The 16,685-nt window shown below is 54.7% G+C and overlaps 1 protein-coding gene across 3 annotated transcripts in view; it reads left to right on the plus strand.

The window, feature by feature from the left end:
- The window catches only part of DSCAM (DS cell adhesion molecule), a 722,199-nt gene that overhangs the window by 568,269 nt on the left and 137,245 nt on the right, over positions 1-16,685 (plus strand). For 2 of the 3 annotated variants that reach the window (XM_070071799.1, XM_070071800.1), the window contains exons 12-15: positions 1,156-1,352; positions 3,151-3,247; positions 3,816-3,944; positions 11,189-11,356. In XM_070071799.1, the coding sequence (XP_069927900.1) occupies positions 1,156-1,352; positions 3,151-3,247; positions 3,816-3,944; positions 11,189-11,356 (591 nt within the window). The remainder of the gene's footprint in view (positions 1-1,155; positions 1,353-3,150; positions 3,248-3,815; positions 3,945-11,188; positions 11,357-16,685) is intronic. The other variant, XM_070071801.1, reaches the window with a different exon arrangement.

Raw genomic sequence — 16,685 nt, forward strand, 5'->3', positions numbered from 1 at the left:
CTTGTGTTTTCTGTTTTTGGTTTTTGGTTTGTGAGCTCATGATCAACAGTTCTTAATCCGGGAGAATTCCCATATTCCCACGGGTGTCCGTGGAGGGCAGTCCTTTCAGAGTCTGTTTGTGCTTCTGCCGCTGGGCTCCCCGGGCCTGGTACCCAACTCAGATCACATCCATGTTCATCCTGCACGAATCTGACCCCCAGCTTAGCTAGTCAGGCTGTCATGAGATCTCTGGGGAGACACACGCTCCTCCATCTGTAACAGGAGCCCCTGTTCCCGTGGATTTTCTCCCATCCTTATTTATATGCTCATTCTCAAGACTCAGCACCATGAGGGGCCAGACGTGAGGGGTCTGACTCAACCCCGTCTCCGGGAGCCGCAGCTGCACCACGGCTCCCGTGCGCTTGTGGCTTCAGCCCTCGTTCTTCTCCCACTTTCTTAGAACCTCAGAATGCACGTCCAGAGGTGTTCACCGTGCAGAATCTCTGAGTGGTTTGCTGAATGGGGTGGGGGCCTTGGGTCTTCCATGGCCATACATGGAAGCCTGTGAGTAGTTTTTGAGGTGTCGGAGAGGAACCCTGAGAAATTTCTCAAACACAGACTTCCATTTTCTCAGGAAATGGAAGAGGAGAGGCCCTGCTCCAGTGATGGGAGGCTGGAGGGTCGCGGGTTCCCTGGTGACCCACAGAGGTCTGCAGGGTTGATGACACGTGGGGGCATGGACAGGGCAAGAAGTGAGTGCAAGGACCGGTTCGCAAGCGTGAGCGGACACTGGCCGTTTCCTGTCTGTGGGATGCGGGCGGTCACGGCAGGAGCAGAACTCCCAGTGTCCAGTGTCCTCCCCAGATGGATGAGCAAATAAAATCACTTGCCAGGTGCTCTCCAGGACACAGGCCAAGCTGGGACACGGCAGGATCGGAGGAGCAGGACAGCCCCAGGAATCGTAAATGCACGCAGCGGTGTCCGCCGCAGGCTCCTTCCGTCCGGTTCTGTTTCTCTGCCACCTTCCCTTTCGCTGCTCGCGAGGCTGGCTCGGTGGTCTCTTGAATACCTTCGGTTTCCACGAGACGTCCCCTTCAGCCACAGGCCGCGGAGGGTCGTGGCGGGGCCGTCGCGAGGCCCGCCTTGCTGAGCCGCTGTGTCCCTTTGCTCTTCCAGTTCCGGCCATGATCACGTCCTACCCCAACACCACCCTGGCCACTCAGGGTCAGAAGAAGGAGATGAGCTGCACAGCCCACGGCGAGAAGCCCATCATCGTGCGCTGGGAGAAGGAGGACAGGATCATAAACCCCGAGATGGCCCGGTACCTCGTGTCCACCAGGGAGGTGGCAGAGGAGGTGCTGTCCACGCTGCAGGTACAGCACACAGAGGCGCGGGGGCCGGCCCCTCCCACGAGTGGGTGCGTGTGGCTGGGTGACAGCCAGCGTCTTCTGGAATTCATCTAGGGAGTGTGCATTTCTCTCCCGCTTCTTACATCTAGATGACTGCATACCCTGCCCGGATGGGCTTCATCCTGAGTGTTATTAGGAGTGGAATTATGATGCACACAGCAGGCAACCCCACTGTAATAAAAAAAAGTGAGAAGTAACTTGTTTTAATGACAGTTAATCCTAAAGGAATGACAGCCTATGCTGTGTGCATACTTCCACTTCCTATAAAAGGGAGCATTAGATGGGCTTTGAGACAAAGATTTTATAATGGACATTATTCTGCTTCTTAGGAAAAACTCTAATGTAAGAAAAAAAAATCTGTCCTTAATAGAGAATCACAAAGGCTAGAAGGAAGGTGCTACATTCGCTCAGAATCTTGGGCGCTCCTGGTGGCTGGCTGAGAGATGAGCAGGCGAGGATGCTACACACACACATGGTGGAAACGTGAAGGCTGTCTGCTCAGCAGGTGCACCCCCGGGGTCTGCCTGGAGCAGGACTCTGCCGAGGGCCGTGCAGGCCTGAGCTGGGACTGCAGAGTCGCCATCTTTCAGGGCCCAGGGAGCACGGGTTGCAAGGCCCCCTGTGCATGTCAGGTGCACAGGTCTCAAGTGTCTTGCAGAGAAGAGCACAGTGCTGGCGTAGCCCCCACGGTCCTCCTGCACGATGCACGATACTTACCAGGCCTGCTACAAGGGAATGCTGTCTAAGCATGTCTGAGTGCTTCCTGTTTTGTCTACATGATAGCAACAAGGAAAAAATCCGCTGTACGTTCAATACATATTGATGCAGTTTTTTCCCAAATGCTTTCAACCCTCCCCTGGTTGAACCCACCTGTAGATGCCAGGGCCACTGTGGCCGTGGATCTGTTTCCTTAGGTGTAGTTGTCCCAGATGCTCCAAAACTACCATGGGAAAACCAAGTGCACCAAGCTCGTCAGACTGACCTCAGCAGCCTGTGTGAGGGACACAGGGGCTGCGCATGTCAGTGCTGTTCATGTGCACACGGAGGGGCACAGAGAAGTGGTTACCCCCGAGGGGCCTCGGTGTGACTCTGGGTGTGACTGTGTCTGGGTGTGACTGTGTGTGTGTCACTGTGCCTGTGTGTGTCTGTGTATGTATCTGTTGTGACTGTGTGTGTGTGTGACTCTGGGTGTGACTGTGTGTGTCACTGTGTGTGTATGTGTGTGACTCTGGGTGTGACTGTGTGTCACTGTGTCTGTGTGTCTCTGGGTGTGACTGTGTGTGTCTGTGTGACTCTGGATGTGGCTGTGTGTGTGACTGTGTGTGTGTCTGTGTTTCACTGTGTGTGACTCTGGATGTGACTGTGTGTATCTCTGGGTGTTTCTCTGTGTGTCTCTGTATCTGTGTGTGTCTCTGTGTGTATGTGTGTGTCTCTTTGTGTCTGTGTGTCTCTGTGTATATGTGTGTGTCCGTGTGTGTATGTGTGTGTGCCTGTGTCTCTGTGTATGTGTGTGTCTCTGTGTGTCTGTGTCTATGTCTCTGTGTGTCTGTGTCTGTATGTGTGTGTGTCTCTGTCTCTCTGTGTCTGTGTTTGTATGTGTGTATATGTGTGTGTCTGTGTGACTGTGTCTGTTTGCACATGTGTGGAGGGTATCAGGCGGGGTAGGACAGAGGAGGGAAGATGCCACAGCCCAAAGCCTTTTCAGTTGTTCCCCAGCTCCACGCTGCACAATAAGATGGATTTCTTTCCGCTTTACACATAGATTTTGCCAACTGTGAGAGAAGATTCTGGCTTCTTTTCCTGCCACGCTATCAATTCTTATGGGGAGGACCGTGGAATAATCCAGCTCACAGTGCAAGGTAGGACCAAGGCAGCATAAGGGGGTGAGGAGAAAACGGAGCCATTGCTGGCAGCCTCGGCCTTCGGTCGACCTTGGCCTCCTGGCTCCCATTCCTCATCCTCCAGAGAGTGGGAACATGCGTGAAGTCGGTGTGAAGCCCTATTTCTTAGAGCCTGGGAGGACGTCACAGTGCAGCCCCCAAACTCAGGGAAGCAAACCCTTAGAATGGAGGCAGATGACAGGTCACAGGCACATGGGACGCACAGAAGTGCAGTCTCCTGCCTCTGTGCAGGTGCGGGAATCCCAGCGCGAAACCATCAGTGTGGAAAGAGGTGAACAGTGGGGGCCCGAGTGTGGTCCTCATTAGACAGCTGGATGGGAGCAGCGACAGTCATTCCCTCGGGGTTTGGCTGGGTTCTATGAATCCCATGAAACTTGGAAGTTTTGGAGGCAGAATTTCTTCTCTCTAAATATGATCAGAAACACAAACTCCCAGGCACAAAGCCTCTGTCCCCAAGCAAAGCCCCACTCTCGTGCTGTGCGTGACCTGCGTGTGCACTGACCCCGTCTTTCTGTTCCTGGCACAGAGCCCCCAGACCCGCCCGAGATTGAGATCAAAGACGTGAAGGCACGCACCATCACACTCAGGTGGACCATGGGCTTTGACGGAAACAGCCCCATCACGGGCTACGATATCGAATGCAAAAATAAATCAGGTAAGGCCTGCGTTTCCTCCAACTCTTGTCTTCCCATTCTCTGTCCTCCCTTGGCTTTCTCCTACCTGCGAGGACACACCTGGGCTCCCTCCCCCCATTGCTCTCAGCACAGAGTGTGTCTGGGTCCCAAGGCAGGGGCTGTGCCTGGGCAGCCAGGACCTCAGTTTTCTCTGCACTGGCCTCTTAGGCTTTCCTGCTGGCTGTGGGTAGCTGCTGATGAAACCAGGCCCCTGCCATGGCCTTTGGTACCTTGCCTGTCCCCTTCGCCTCCCACCTCCCTAGCTGGGTGACGGCCCCAGAGCAGGGCCCGTGTGTGGTGTCACCAGGATGAGCCACGTGGTGGGATCTGTGCAGAGACTGGGGGAGCCACTCCCCAGTGCCAAGTCATGGCTCTGCAGCAACCTCTTAGGAGGGCTACAGGGACAGGCCAGGGACACTCACACCTGTACCCAGGGAGCGCTCCCCATGCATGAGACCGGCCCAGCCATCAGGACAGGCGTGCCCATCCGTGGTCTTCCAGAGGTAGCTCCAGGGCCACTTGGAACTTCGTGGTCCATCAGCCTAGGGTAGAATCCCATCACTGTGGTCTCCGCCCAGAATTTGTACCATGTCTCATAAAAGATATGAGGAATGAGACCCTTGTTGGCACAGGTAGGGTTAATAAAACTTGTAGAGGCCACAAATCCTTATGTGAGCCTTATTTTTTTTTCTTCTGGGCACTGTGCATTATATTGTAGGTGAGGCTGTGGTGACCTAATTTTTAGCCTTTGAGTAGAGCTGTGGTAACCAATCAGGCTCAAGGCAGCTGGAAAAGGCAGGCCAAGGGGGGAGGGGAGACTGCAATAAGAGCAGGCCAGGGACGTACCAGGGAGCAGTGGGGGTGGGACAGCCGAGGGACGGCCCGGGAGGGATTGGGGCAGCAGAATTTGGAGGCTGAGAAGCAGGTGCGTCAGATCAGGGATTCTGGTTTGACGAAGAGCAGCTGAGACTCGCTGGGTCGGAAATGCACAAAAGAGGAGATGAGGCGGCTCAGTCCAATCACTGAGGGCGGCAGTTGGAGACCCGGAAAGAATGGGGCGCACACGCAAGCCCGGAGCCAGCCCCTCGCACGGGGCTATGTGGCTCTGGGCTGCACCTGTCACTCGGAGATGGAGACCAGGGTGAGCACGCCAAGGGCTCGAGGGAAGCGAGCACGCCTGGCTTTGTTCTAAGAAGTGGGTCAGGATGCAGCCGAAGAGGGGCAGGTGCTGAGGTGGGTCTGCACGTGAAGAGTATGCGGCCCAGGCAAGGCAGGCGTGCAGAGCTGGCCTCCAATGGGAGGCAGCCGTGAGGGTTCAGGACAGACCCAGGACCATGGACAAACCCGCAGATGGCAGGAATGGCCCCGTCAGTCCCCAGCGGCCAAGCACTGGCTGCAGGGCTGCAGCTGCCCACACCCGTGGTGATGGAGCACACAGGAGGCTCTGGTAGGGGAGCAGCCCAGGCTGTGCTGCCCTCAGGGAGGCCAGTCATCTCCAGCTGCCGCTGAGGAGCCGCACCTGGGCAGGGGCTGGGGTCCAGCTGAGCGTCTTCGCCTGCACGTGCCCCTTCCACCAGCTCACCTGTGAAATGGGAGACCCTCACTCCAGGCTGCTCTCTGCCTTCAAGGGTCCCCCTCCTTGGATTGCAGAATCTCCCTGCTCCCCAGGACCCCTCATCAGGCCCTCCCATGGCTTCTTCTCCCACTCATCCCTGCTGGGTGCCAAGGTGTGCTATCATGGCCATTGCCACGTCTCTGTGACTCCTGATGAATGTAAGGACTGAAGTCTGTCATCTCCACCACACTGGGAGCCTCTCAGTGTAGATTCTCTCTCCACACCAGCACCACTCCTGTCTCTTAATAGATACTTGATACATACTCTTAAGAAGGGAATAGTTTTTGAAGATTTCTTTATTTGAAAGGCAGAATAACAGAGACAGACAGAGAAGGAGTAGCAGAGATGTTCCATCCGCTGGTTCACTCCCCAAATGGCCTCAGGGGCTAGAGCAGGACCAGGACAAAGCCAGGGGTCAGGCGCTTCATCTGGGCCTCCCACTTGGGACCTAAGCACTTGGGTCATCTTCTGCTGCTTTCCCAAGTGCATTAGCAGGGAGGTGGATCAGAAGTAGAGCGGCTGGGACTAGAACCGGTACCCATATGGGCTGCTGACAGTGTCGGCATCAGCTTCACCTGCTGTACCACGATGCCAGCCCCAGGAAGGGAATATTTTAAAGATGCTTGGGTTTTACCTGGCACATAGTGAGCATCTAATAAGTGGGAACTCATGGTGTTGCTCGAACATTGCATGAAACTGCCTCTCAGTTAAAGCCCTGAGAATCCATCCATGTCCTTGAGTCCACTTGTCGGCTGTCAGAGAATCCTCAGGGGTCCCCCACTCTCCCCCAAGTCCTGAAGCAGGGACTGTGGTTCTGCATGTCCCCGAGTCTCTGGCTCCTAGCGTCATGAGTCTGCTCCTTCTTTGAGCTCCTTCTTGGTTTCTAAACCTTTTGGGTTGTCCTGCTTCTGGAACCTTCTGTCACCCTCACTCATTCTGGTCTTTGACCTCTGACGGGAATGTCTCCATGTCCATCCCCACTGCTACATTTGCCCTTGATGTCCAGCTGCCCTGCAGACCTGGGCTGTCTAACGCCCCCGTGGAAGTCGAGGTGAGCTGCCAGCAGCAGCCATGCCAGCTGCTGTGAGCTTCCTCCCAGAGGCTGTTTGGGGCTGCAGCGGCAGGAGAGAGGCTCCACGCCCCCCACCATTTGCATTGCTGTCCCCGCGGGTCGGGCCACAGAGTCCTGCCTGCAACTGCTTTCCAGCCCTGTGCCTCCTCCTGCAAACGTGTAGGTGTGGCAATGATTTTTGAGAAAAGTCTCCTTCTCTTGCATTTGGCCAAACCATTTCTCTGCATTGCTTCTCTGTGTCCATAAGCCAAGTCAAGAACTCTTCGGAAGGCCTTCTCAGCACGGGAGACTTGTATCAGGTTCTGGAAATACTGAGGTCCAGTCTTGTTACCTGTCATCAGAGAGTAGTGATGCCAAGTGCTACAGGAGAAGGACCCCACTTCTGGGGCTAACACAGGGATGGTCAGATCCCAGCTCTGCTCCTTACCAACCACATATGGGGCCTGAGTTCCTGGAGATTGGCACTGGACATAAAAGCGCTCCACCTTGCAGGGTGTTGTCAGAATCCACTCAGGTGAAACAGTGCTTCCAGACTCGCTGTACGTCAGAGTGGCCTGAACAGTGAGGCTGGCAGGCAAGCCCGGCCTTCTGACACCATCCCCTAGATATTGGGATTCAGTAGGTCCAGATCATCAATGCTAAAGTGCCCCGAGCTGTTTCCCACACAGATGTGAGGCCTGCAGAAGTCACGCATGTAAAATGCCCAGTACAGCCCCTTGATGGGAGGTTGGCTCTTCCAAGTGGAGCACAGATATAACTGGGACGAATGCGCCACAGCCAAAATAAAGAAACAGAAACATGTGCCTGAAACCCAGAGCCTGCGGTGAAGCAAGGGATGGCGGCGTAGGAGTCTCTAGCAGGGCCTCCTGGCCTGCGTTGGTTTTCCGAGGTGTGGAGCAGATGGAGCGTCAGGGAAGGGTCATGATGCTCCCTGAAGACTGCCGGACGAGGGAGCTACTCACGGAGCTGCGGTTGGGCTGCGGAACCTACAGCGTGGGGCGGCTCCTCATCACCAGCAGGCGGGGAGCTGGTCCCTCGCTGCTCTGTCCCCACGTTGACGGGGAAGCTGGGAGGTGAAGGTGGTCAGCAGCTGTGTGCGTGCCCCTCCCCCAGACCTCAGGCGCCTCCAGTGACCACAGCTGTGTCTGCATCGTCCCTTCCAGCTCCGAAAACCCCCACCCCACCTGCAGGACTCCTTCGGCCTCCGTGAGCTTCTGCTTCCTCCTGGGGCCAGTGGCAGCTTGTCTGCATCTCACTGAGCCTGGGGTTCCTCCTCCCTGTCGCAAACACCTTCGTCAGAGGCGCTCAGTGCGTGGGACGAGGCTCATGAGTGTTTCCAAGTCACCCCCGTGATGGAAACTCCCACCTTGTTTGCCCTCCTTTCAGTCACCTTCTCCTGTGCCGTCATTTGATTTTCTGCCCAAATCTCCTCTTCTGACATCGAGTTCTTGCACCTCCGATCTTCTTGACTCGAAGGATGCTTTTCCCCCTAACTGCAGTGTTGCCCGTTGCTATGATACACCATGCACTAAGAGATGAGAACACCCAAAGCAGACTTTTTTTTTTAAGGGAAAGGGTTTATTGGGGGAAACCCAACAGATGAGAGGGAAGGGGCACAGAAGGAAAAGAGGGAGATGGAGAGCAAGAGAGAGAAAAACAGAGACAGAGACAGAGGTCAGGAGATGGAGACAGAGAGACAGAGACAGAGACAGAGAGACACAGAGAGACAGAAAGAGACAGAGAGAGATGGAGAGAAAGAGAGAAACAGAGACAGAGACAGAGGTCAGGAGATGGAAACAGAGAGACAGAGACAGAGAGACAGAGAGAGACAGAGAGAGATGGAAAGAGAGAGAGAAACAGAGACAGAAACAGAGGTCAGGAGATGGAAACAGAGAGAGAGACAGAGACAGAGAGAGAGATAGAGACAGAGAGAGACAGAGAGAGAGATGGAGAGAAAGAGAGAGACAGAGAAAGAGACAGAGAGAGAGAGACAGAGAGTCAGAGACAGAGATGGAGAGAAAGAGAGAAACAGACAGAGACAGGTCAGGAGATAGAAACAGAGAGAGAGGCAGAGACAGAGAAAGAGAGAGACAGAGAGAAAGAGACAGAGACAGAGAGAGATGGAGAGAAAGAGAGAGAGAAACAGAGACAGAAACAGAGGTCAGGAGATGGAAACAGAGAGAGAGACAGAGACAGAGAGAGAGATAGAGACAGAGAGACACAGAGAGAGACAGAGAGAGAGATGGAGAGAAAGAGAGAGAGACAGAGACAGAGAGATATAGAGAGAAAGAGACAGAGATGGAGAGAAAAAGAGCCACATGTCAGGAACAGGTCCTTTTAAACCTTTGCTGGGGGGAGGGCAGGGAAGTAGGAGCAGCGAATCCCATTAGGGTGGGGGTGGAACTGACACCTGTGGTTGGGCCATGGGGTCACCTGGCTTCTAGCCATGGTGGCGGGGGCTAGAGCCTAGGATGGTGTCAGGGTGTAGATTGTGGCATAGATGAGACTGCACCATTTTACTAACATTCCCCCTTTTGTTTCTTATAAAGCAAGAGTTGTATGGGATTACATTAGCCTCAAAAGTCCAGGGGGGTGGAGGGACGGTGATCTGTCTTTAGAGCTACTTCCTGCTGACATGAGGCGATGAGGTACTCTTCGCTGGCATGGGGCGATGTCTCAAGCCGGTATCTCCTGGGTGGGGAGCCGAGTATATCCCTGTAGTAGCATTTGGTTGATCACCTGGTTGGTGAAGACCTTGGTTCGTTCCATTATCACCTCCTGTAAACACTTAAACAAACACAGTAATATAAAAGACAGGGTGAGAATAGCAACAAATGATCCTAAAAGTGGCATTAACCAGCTAATGAGAGTTCATAGAGGAGAGGAAACGGGGTGGGGGTCTCTGGACCCTTGTGAGGACTGTGTGGTTTAAAGCTGATCCCAACCAAGACTGGGAGAAAGGCCACTCAGCTTTTGCGGGTAGAGGGGTTTGTCTGTAGAAAAATTCTGAATAATCATACAACATTAAGTGGGGAAGAAGACCATCAATACAAGCAGATCGGGAGTAGAGCCATTGATGTTAGAGTAGAGGCTATGATTGCAAAGGAATGAGACCTTAGTGGGCTAGACAGGGTCTAGAACAAAGGACAGAGTCATTACTAAAGGAGCTGAGAGAGGTGCTGTCTAAGCCATGACTAAGTTCTCCGACTGAGAGGCAAATAGAACCTGACCGAAGGGGCCTGGTAATAATCTGGTGGGCTTTAAGGCTTTGTCAGTTATGAGGCCTGGACTTGTCTATATCTTCCCGTGGGGTACACCCTAAGGGAGGTGTGAACCTCCTTGGGGAAGGCACCCTGCTGACTTCCATTACCGAGTGGCCTGGGAGGAGAGCTGGCCAGGTAAAGGCAGGTGGCATCTCCTCAAAAGCCGTCTTTAGGTCACATGTTTGGTTCTCCAGCCCAGGAAATCTGCTCCCTCTGCACAGAGCAGCCCTAAGCTTTCTACCCCTCACTGGGGGGCCAGGTGTCTAGCACCGTCCCCAAGTCTCAGAGGCCCCTAGATTTGCTGTTCATGGACTCAGCTATTCAGCCTGCATCCAGCATGCGCCTGCTGCACGCCAGGCCCTGTGCTGGCCCTGGGGATGTGCTCAATTTGCTGAGAAAAGGGACACAGCACTGAATATTGCAGACTCTGCTGTCACAGGGCTTTGAATCCAGCAGGGGCTGCGGGACGCTCATGGGAGACTCGTGGATGTGATGGGTACCACAGAGAGGGACACCGGAGAGCTGGGGACACTGCAGGTCCCTTTGTCCTTCCACAAACCACACCACTTCCCGACCATCTGCCCCTGGTCAGCAGCTGCCCAGACTATTGGGGTGTCAGAAAAGCATGACACGCTGACCCTGGGATCAGGCCCTAAAGCACCGGGTCCACGCTGGGACAGGTTCAACGAGGACTCTCTGCCCGAGGCCTGCACTGTTGCTCAAGTTAGCTGTGGTTAAAAACAATTCTTGCAGTAAGGTTTGGAGGCTGATTCCAAAAGCTGTAGCTGAGCAGTGTTCGGTAAGCAGGGCTTGTGGTGGACGTCGAGATTGGCTGGCGTGGGATTATCTCAGCTTTGTCGCTCTCTGTGTGGGGACACAAGGGTATCCCGTGTGCAGAGGTTTCTGGGCTTCAGGCACTGGGACTCTTGATCTTTCGGGTGGGTTCTGTTGCTCCGTAGGAGTGCTGACAAGTGGCCGTTTCCCACCGCAGTGCCATGAGTGTCCCCCACTGCGTTTCTCTCCCGTGACCTGTCCCAGTCACCCACTCCCAGCCCACCTGCAGCCCCTGGTCCCCTCAGTGTGACAGCCCGTCCCCTCTGATGGCCAGCTCTGCCAGACACGTGGGAACACAGCATTGGGCGTTCACGTGGGATATAATTTATCTTTCTTTTTTTTTTTTTTTCGTTTTTAATTCCTACTTGTAAACTGTTCAACGGCAGAGAAAAAAAACTCACGTCTCTATCTCTTCTTTTTTGAAAAAACAAAACCCAAAAGACTCCTGGGATTCTGCTCAGAGAACCAAAGATGTTTCCCCTCAGCTGAACTCGGCCACCATCATTGATATCCACCCTTCCTCCACCTACAGCATGCGCATGTACGCCAAGAACCGGATCGGCAAGAGCGAACCCAGCAACGAGCTCACCGTCACCGCCGACGAGGCAGGTACGTGCCTCCGGCGGCCCGCGAGCTCGGCTGCTGAAATGCAGGCTGCGAGCTTCCCCCGCGGTGGGGGCGGGTCTCTGATGCGTGGTCTCCGTAGTCCCGTGCCCTAGAAAACATTCTCGCGACGCTCTGACGCTCTTCCTCCTGCGTGGAGGGCACTGATGTTCAAGTAGGATTTGGTTCAAGGTTCTCAGAGCCAAGACTTGCGAGCAGATGCACGAGGCCAGCGTCTGGTGAGGGTCCCAGCACCACGCGGGGTTACAGTTCTTTGGCTCGGGTGTGTGGGATCCAGGCTGATGCGGGAGCCAGTCCAGATATGACGGGAAGATAAAGAGATGGTCACCCCGGGGAGGAGCGAGAGCGTGTAAGGCAGGTGGGGGATCCACAGAGTTCTGTTGAGTAGAAGCATCGGTTTTTAGGATACAAGGTATCCATGTTTTTCCTGCTATAAGGCATTTCATATTCAGTGTTGAAAACATAGAGGCAGAGCAGCACTTGAAGACATTGCAGTGTCCACAGGCCCCTGCTTAGAGCCATCCTAGGCCTTGTTGGTAGAACCAGTCCGCTGCTTCTTTAACCCGTGTCGCCACTCACACACGTGTGCACCATGCTCACCCACAGAGGCAGTGCACACACGCACACACACACACACACACCAGCACGCCTCGGGCATATACACAGCCTGTAACACTGCGCCCCCTGCTGGTTCCTGCGGTGAAACTGGCTGGTTTCCTGAGGTCTGAGCCGTGGGTGTTGACCCAGCTCCGGGCAGGAGGGGAGGAGGAAGCTGGTGCGCCCGGCTCCTCTGGGGAAAGGTGAGGAGCCGAGGCCTGGCTCATTTCTCAGAGGGAACGGCATGTCCAGCCGCAAACCGTGCAGACTGTCAGAGCGGGACAGCTGTGCCTACGGAGGTGGGGCCAGAACTTGGACCCGTTTCTCCACCCGCAAGAGTGAGGTGCTCAGTGTCCCCAGCTGGGCAAGCTGAGGTCTGTGTCGGCTTTCAGTCCTCACTAATGGACTTCCAGGTATCCCTGGAGCTTGTCCATCCCTGAAGGGCTTCCCCGCCACTTGTGACTTCATCTCCTGCCATCGCCGTAGCCAATCCCTCCTGGTTGGACTTCTTCATTATTCCAAATGCCACTGTGATGAGCACCCTGTGGTGTGTCTTTTGCCATTTCCAGGATGGTTTTCTTCTGTTTCATTTCAAGAAGTGGGGTTGCTGGGTCCGATCTAAGACAACACACTAACTCCTGGTGTGTGTGGTCAGCGCTGCCCTCCAGGAGATGGGCTGGAGTGAACTGTTCTTCCTGAACTGTTAAACAGTGCCCAGTTCTGCAAATTCGCTTTCAAGGCTGGCGGGCGGAGGCCTCTATGCCAGGCTGGGAGGGCAGCCGCTTCTGAGGCTTGGATCCTCTCTGTAAATGGACCCAAAGCTGCCTCTCCCCCCAGTACACAGTACACAGACCTCCCTGATCAATGGGAGAAACTGTCCAGGCTCGCGAAGCACATTGCATTTTTCCAAAGTGGGAAATGCACATTAACATGCTCCTGCCAAAACAGACTCTCCTTTAAATATTTACTCGAACAAATCACTCACTCCCTGGAATTCCACTGTGCTGGATGGTGGGGGGAAGTTAGCCCCCACCTTTACCCCAAGTTCCACCCTCTGCTGTAGCCACACTCGCTCCACCTGCTCCTCTCTGCCCCTGGCCCCCGGGGCCTGCGTCTTCCTGGCTGAGCACCTGCAGCCGTGTCCCCATCACCACTGCGCTTGGAGGCTGTTGCCTTTGATTCCCTGTCCTGCATGACCCCAGCTGCAGCTGCCGGTTGCCATGGCAGCAGCTCTCTTCCCCAGCCAGGAGGCCAGGTGAGCAGCATGGACTCAGAGCCCAGTCCCTGTAGGGCAGCTGCCTCTTTCTGCTGCCTCTTGGAGTCTACCAGGGTGCTGGCTGTGGCAGCCCCCACCCCACAGCTGCCTCACTTCATATTCAGGGGAAACGTGATGAGGGGAGCAGACTGGGGCCCAGCAGAGCTGCAGAATGGAGCTTGGTGCAGAGGGCTGTGTGACTGACAGGGAGTCAGGCTCTGGGTGTGGCGTCCGTGGGCCAGGATACCACAGCCCCGCCCTGGGCTCCCCTCCTTAGAATTGCCCCAGCGGCTGCACCTGCTCCTGGCACCGATGCCCACGGGCCGTCTTCCTAGCAGTCAACCTGAAATGACCTCGCTCCACCCCGCCGCCCCCTTCCCTTCCATCTGTGGTCTCCCCTCCACAGTGGGAATCCTCGGCAGGAAGCGCCAGGAAGCTGCGGACCCCCGCGCTGTCAGAGGATGCCTCTCCCCGGCCCCTGACGAGGAAGCGAGCCTGTGAGGTGTCGGGGTCTGGGGCTCCCCTCACTGCCCCGGGACTCCCGTGGCCTTGTGCTGCTCTCCGCCTGCTGGGCCTCTTCCCCCAGCTAGAAGGCCCCCAAGGTCTAGATCCCCTGTTCTGCACTCTTTCTGGAAAAGCAGAGGTGCCCACCCCGCTCTGAGCGCTCCCTTTCCCACCCCTGCCTGGGGTTAGTGCCTCCTCCCCTAGACTGCAGCACTGGACCACATCCTCATCTCCGTCCTGTCAACCTCAGGGGCTCTGTGCCCCCCGGGCTGCGTCTCTTGGTGTGTCTGGCATAGGCAGGTTGCTCGTATGTGTGGGATGGGTGCTTAGAAACGTGGCTCAGAGGATTGTCTTGGGAATGGACATAACAGGGAACAGAGTGTGTGTGAGTGTATGTATGTGTGTACACTTGTGTACCTGTGCATATTCATGTGTGTAATGTGAATGTGTATGTTAGTATGCATGTATGCATGTGAGTATGTGTGTGTGTGTTTATGTGTATATATCACAGAGGACATGGGTGTGTGTATATATGTGTGTGAGTATGTGTGTGTACCTGTGTACCTGTGCATTTTCATGTGTGTATTGTGAATGTGTGTTAGTGTGTATGTAGGCATATTGTGTATGCATGTGTGCATGGTGTATGTCAATGTTTATGTGCATATGTCATAGTGGGCATGTATATATGTAGATGTGTATGTGTGAGTGTCTTTATGTGTGTATGTGTGTGAGAGGGGGTATGTGTGTGCATATGTGTATTGTGTATGTGTATGCTTATGTGTGTGTGAGAGTGGGTATGTACATGCATGTGCATGTGTATGAGTGAGTGTATGTGTTTGAGTATATGTATGTGTATGCTTATGTATGCGTGTGTGAGAGTGAGTACATACATGAACACATATATGTGCAAGGTCTAATGTTCATGTCCCCTCACCTTTCTTATGTTGAAACCCAGTCCCAAGCACAGTAGTTGTAGGACGGGGGCCTGCAGGGGTGGTCAGCTCATGAGGGTGGCCTCCTGGTGAGTGGGGTCAGTGGAGTAGGCCCCTGGACGCCTGTCTACCCTCTGCTGTGTGGAAGGAGCCAGAGACCGCACCTTGACCTTGACGCTCACTCCTGCGGGATGTGGATTTCTGTGTCTGTGGCTTTGTGAGAACATCAAGACAGAAGCCTAAGACAAGGGCTTCCCAAAAAAGGCAGAGGAGGGTAGAAGTGCAGCTGGGAGGCAGAGGGAGGAAGAGGGGAGTGAGGATGAAGCTGGCACCGTCGGCACCGCTGGGAGCCAGGCTCCCCAATCCCGAGCGTGGCCTGCATCATGAACCACAGCCCAGGGTGCCAGCTGTGCTGGGTTTGAGTGTGCCCACTGTTGTGCGAATCTTTTGAAATTTTTTTTTTTGACAGGCAGAGTGGACAGAGAGAGAGAGAGAGAGAAAGGTCTTCCTTTGCCGTTGGTTCACCCTCCAATGGCCGCCACGGCTGGCGCGCTGCGGCTGGCGCACCGTGCTGATCCGATGGCAGGAGCCAGGTGCTTCTCCTGGTCTCCCATGGGGTGCAGGGCCCAAGCACTTGGGCCATCCTCCACTGAACTCCCTGGCCACAGCAGAGGGCTGGCCTGGAAGAGGGGCAACCAGGACAGAATCCGGTGCCCCGACCAGGACTAGAACCCGGTGTGCTGGTGCCGTAAGGCGGAGGATTAGCCTAGTGAGCCGCGGTGCCGGCCTAGACGGCAATTCTTAAAAAATCTTGCTCAGTGCTTAAAACCTCAACTTTGAGTTGCTCTCAAGCCCTTGTTTGGCAGCAGCCAGCTGGGGTATGCGGGTCATCCAGTGGCTCCCTTTGGGCTGGCCACACATCCCCAGCAACCCCGGTCCCCCACCCTCCTTTCACGGAGACATCAGCAAACCAGAGCCTGTGACCAAGTCTCACGTACGAATCTCTAGCTGAGAACAGTGTTTATGTCCTAAAAAGGTGACAGAGCCCAGATGTGCCTGTGAAGCCTGGAAGGTTTACCCTTTGGCCCCGTATACAAGCAGGCGTTGCCACCCTGGGAACCTGAGATTTGGCCCATTGCAAATCTTCCTGGAGAAAAAAATCATCACACTGACAATGATACCAGCACCCTCCCTGATGCTGGAAATAGCCTTGTCCCAGCGCCACCACGCCAAGTTTGCTTTTACATGAAAAGGCACAAATCTGCTATTAGCCCCCTAATACACTTGACCTCAGAGGACAACCATTTAGCAAAGATCACACCATTTGGCCTGCTCTCCTCAGCTCCTGCTAACAACAGTCCGCCCAAGAAGGGAAGTCAGGAGAGTAAGTGGAGACACTGTCGCAGTTAACAAGATCAGCTCTTAATGGGCCAGAGTGCATCTGATGTGCCAGGCCACAGCTGACCCTCGCCAGAGACCAGCGTCCCCATTAGCAGCTGCACCCGGAGGGTCGCCCGTCACCTTGTGCCTTGGGACTCTTTGGGGTGGCTGATCCCACCATCATTTTCATTATGAATCTGTGCATGGCATGTGGAGATTCCATTATGCACGAGGGCCTTGAAAAGACACTGAATTTTCATGGCCCACCAGGAGACGGTGGGTCTGGATTACGGGAGGACCACGACACAGAGCTGGGTTTCCAATGGACCTGCACTCAATCATCACATTCCAGAGAGGCAGCCCTGCCCTGTGCTGGCCTGGACCTGAGGGAGAAGCTTCTTTTCTGGAACATTCCAGAACTCTTTGGAATGTTCCAGAATGTTCTTCTCTCTGCTCTTACCACTTCAAATTCTTTGCTCAAATATAATCTCCGTAAATCGTATCCAGACCGCTCCATTAGCGTTCAGCCCACTGCCCACTCTGGCAAACTTGGTCTCCTCTCCTTTTTAAAAATGGTCCATATCACCATGTGACTTGTTGATTTGTTAATGGCCTCTGGTTCGTACACCCCAGCAGGGATGGGAAT

Source organism: Oryctolagus cuniculus, chromosome 4, assembly GCF_964237555.1.
Source record: "Oryctolagus cuniculus chromosome 4, mOryCun1.1, whole genome shotgun sequence".
In the NCBI taxonomy this organism is placed as follows: domain Eukaryota; kingdom Metazoa; phylum Chordata; class Mammalia; order Lagomorpha; family Leporidae; genus Oryctolagus; species Oryctolagus cuniculus.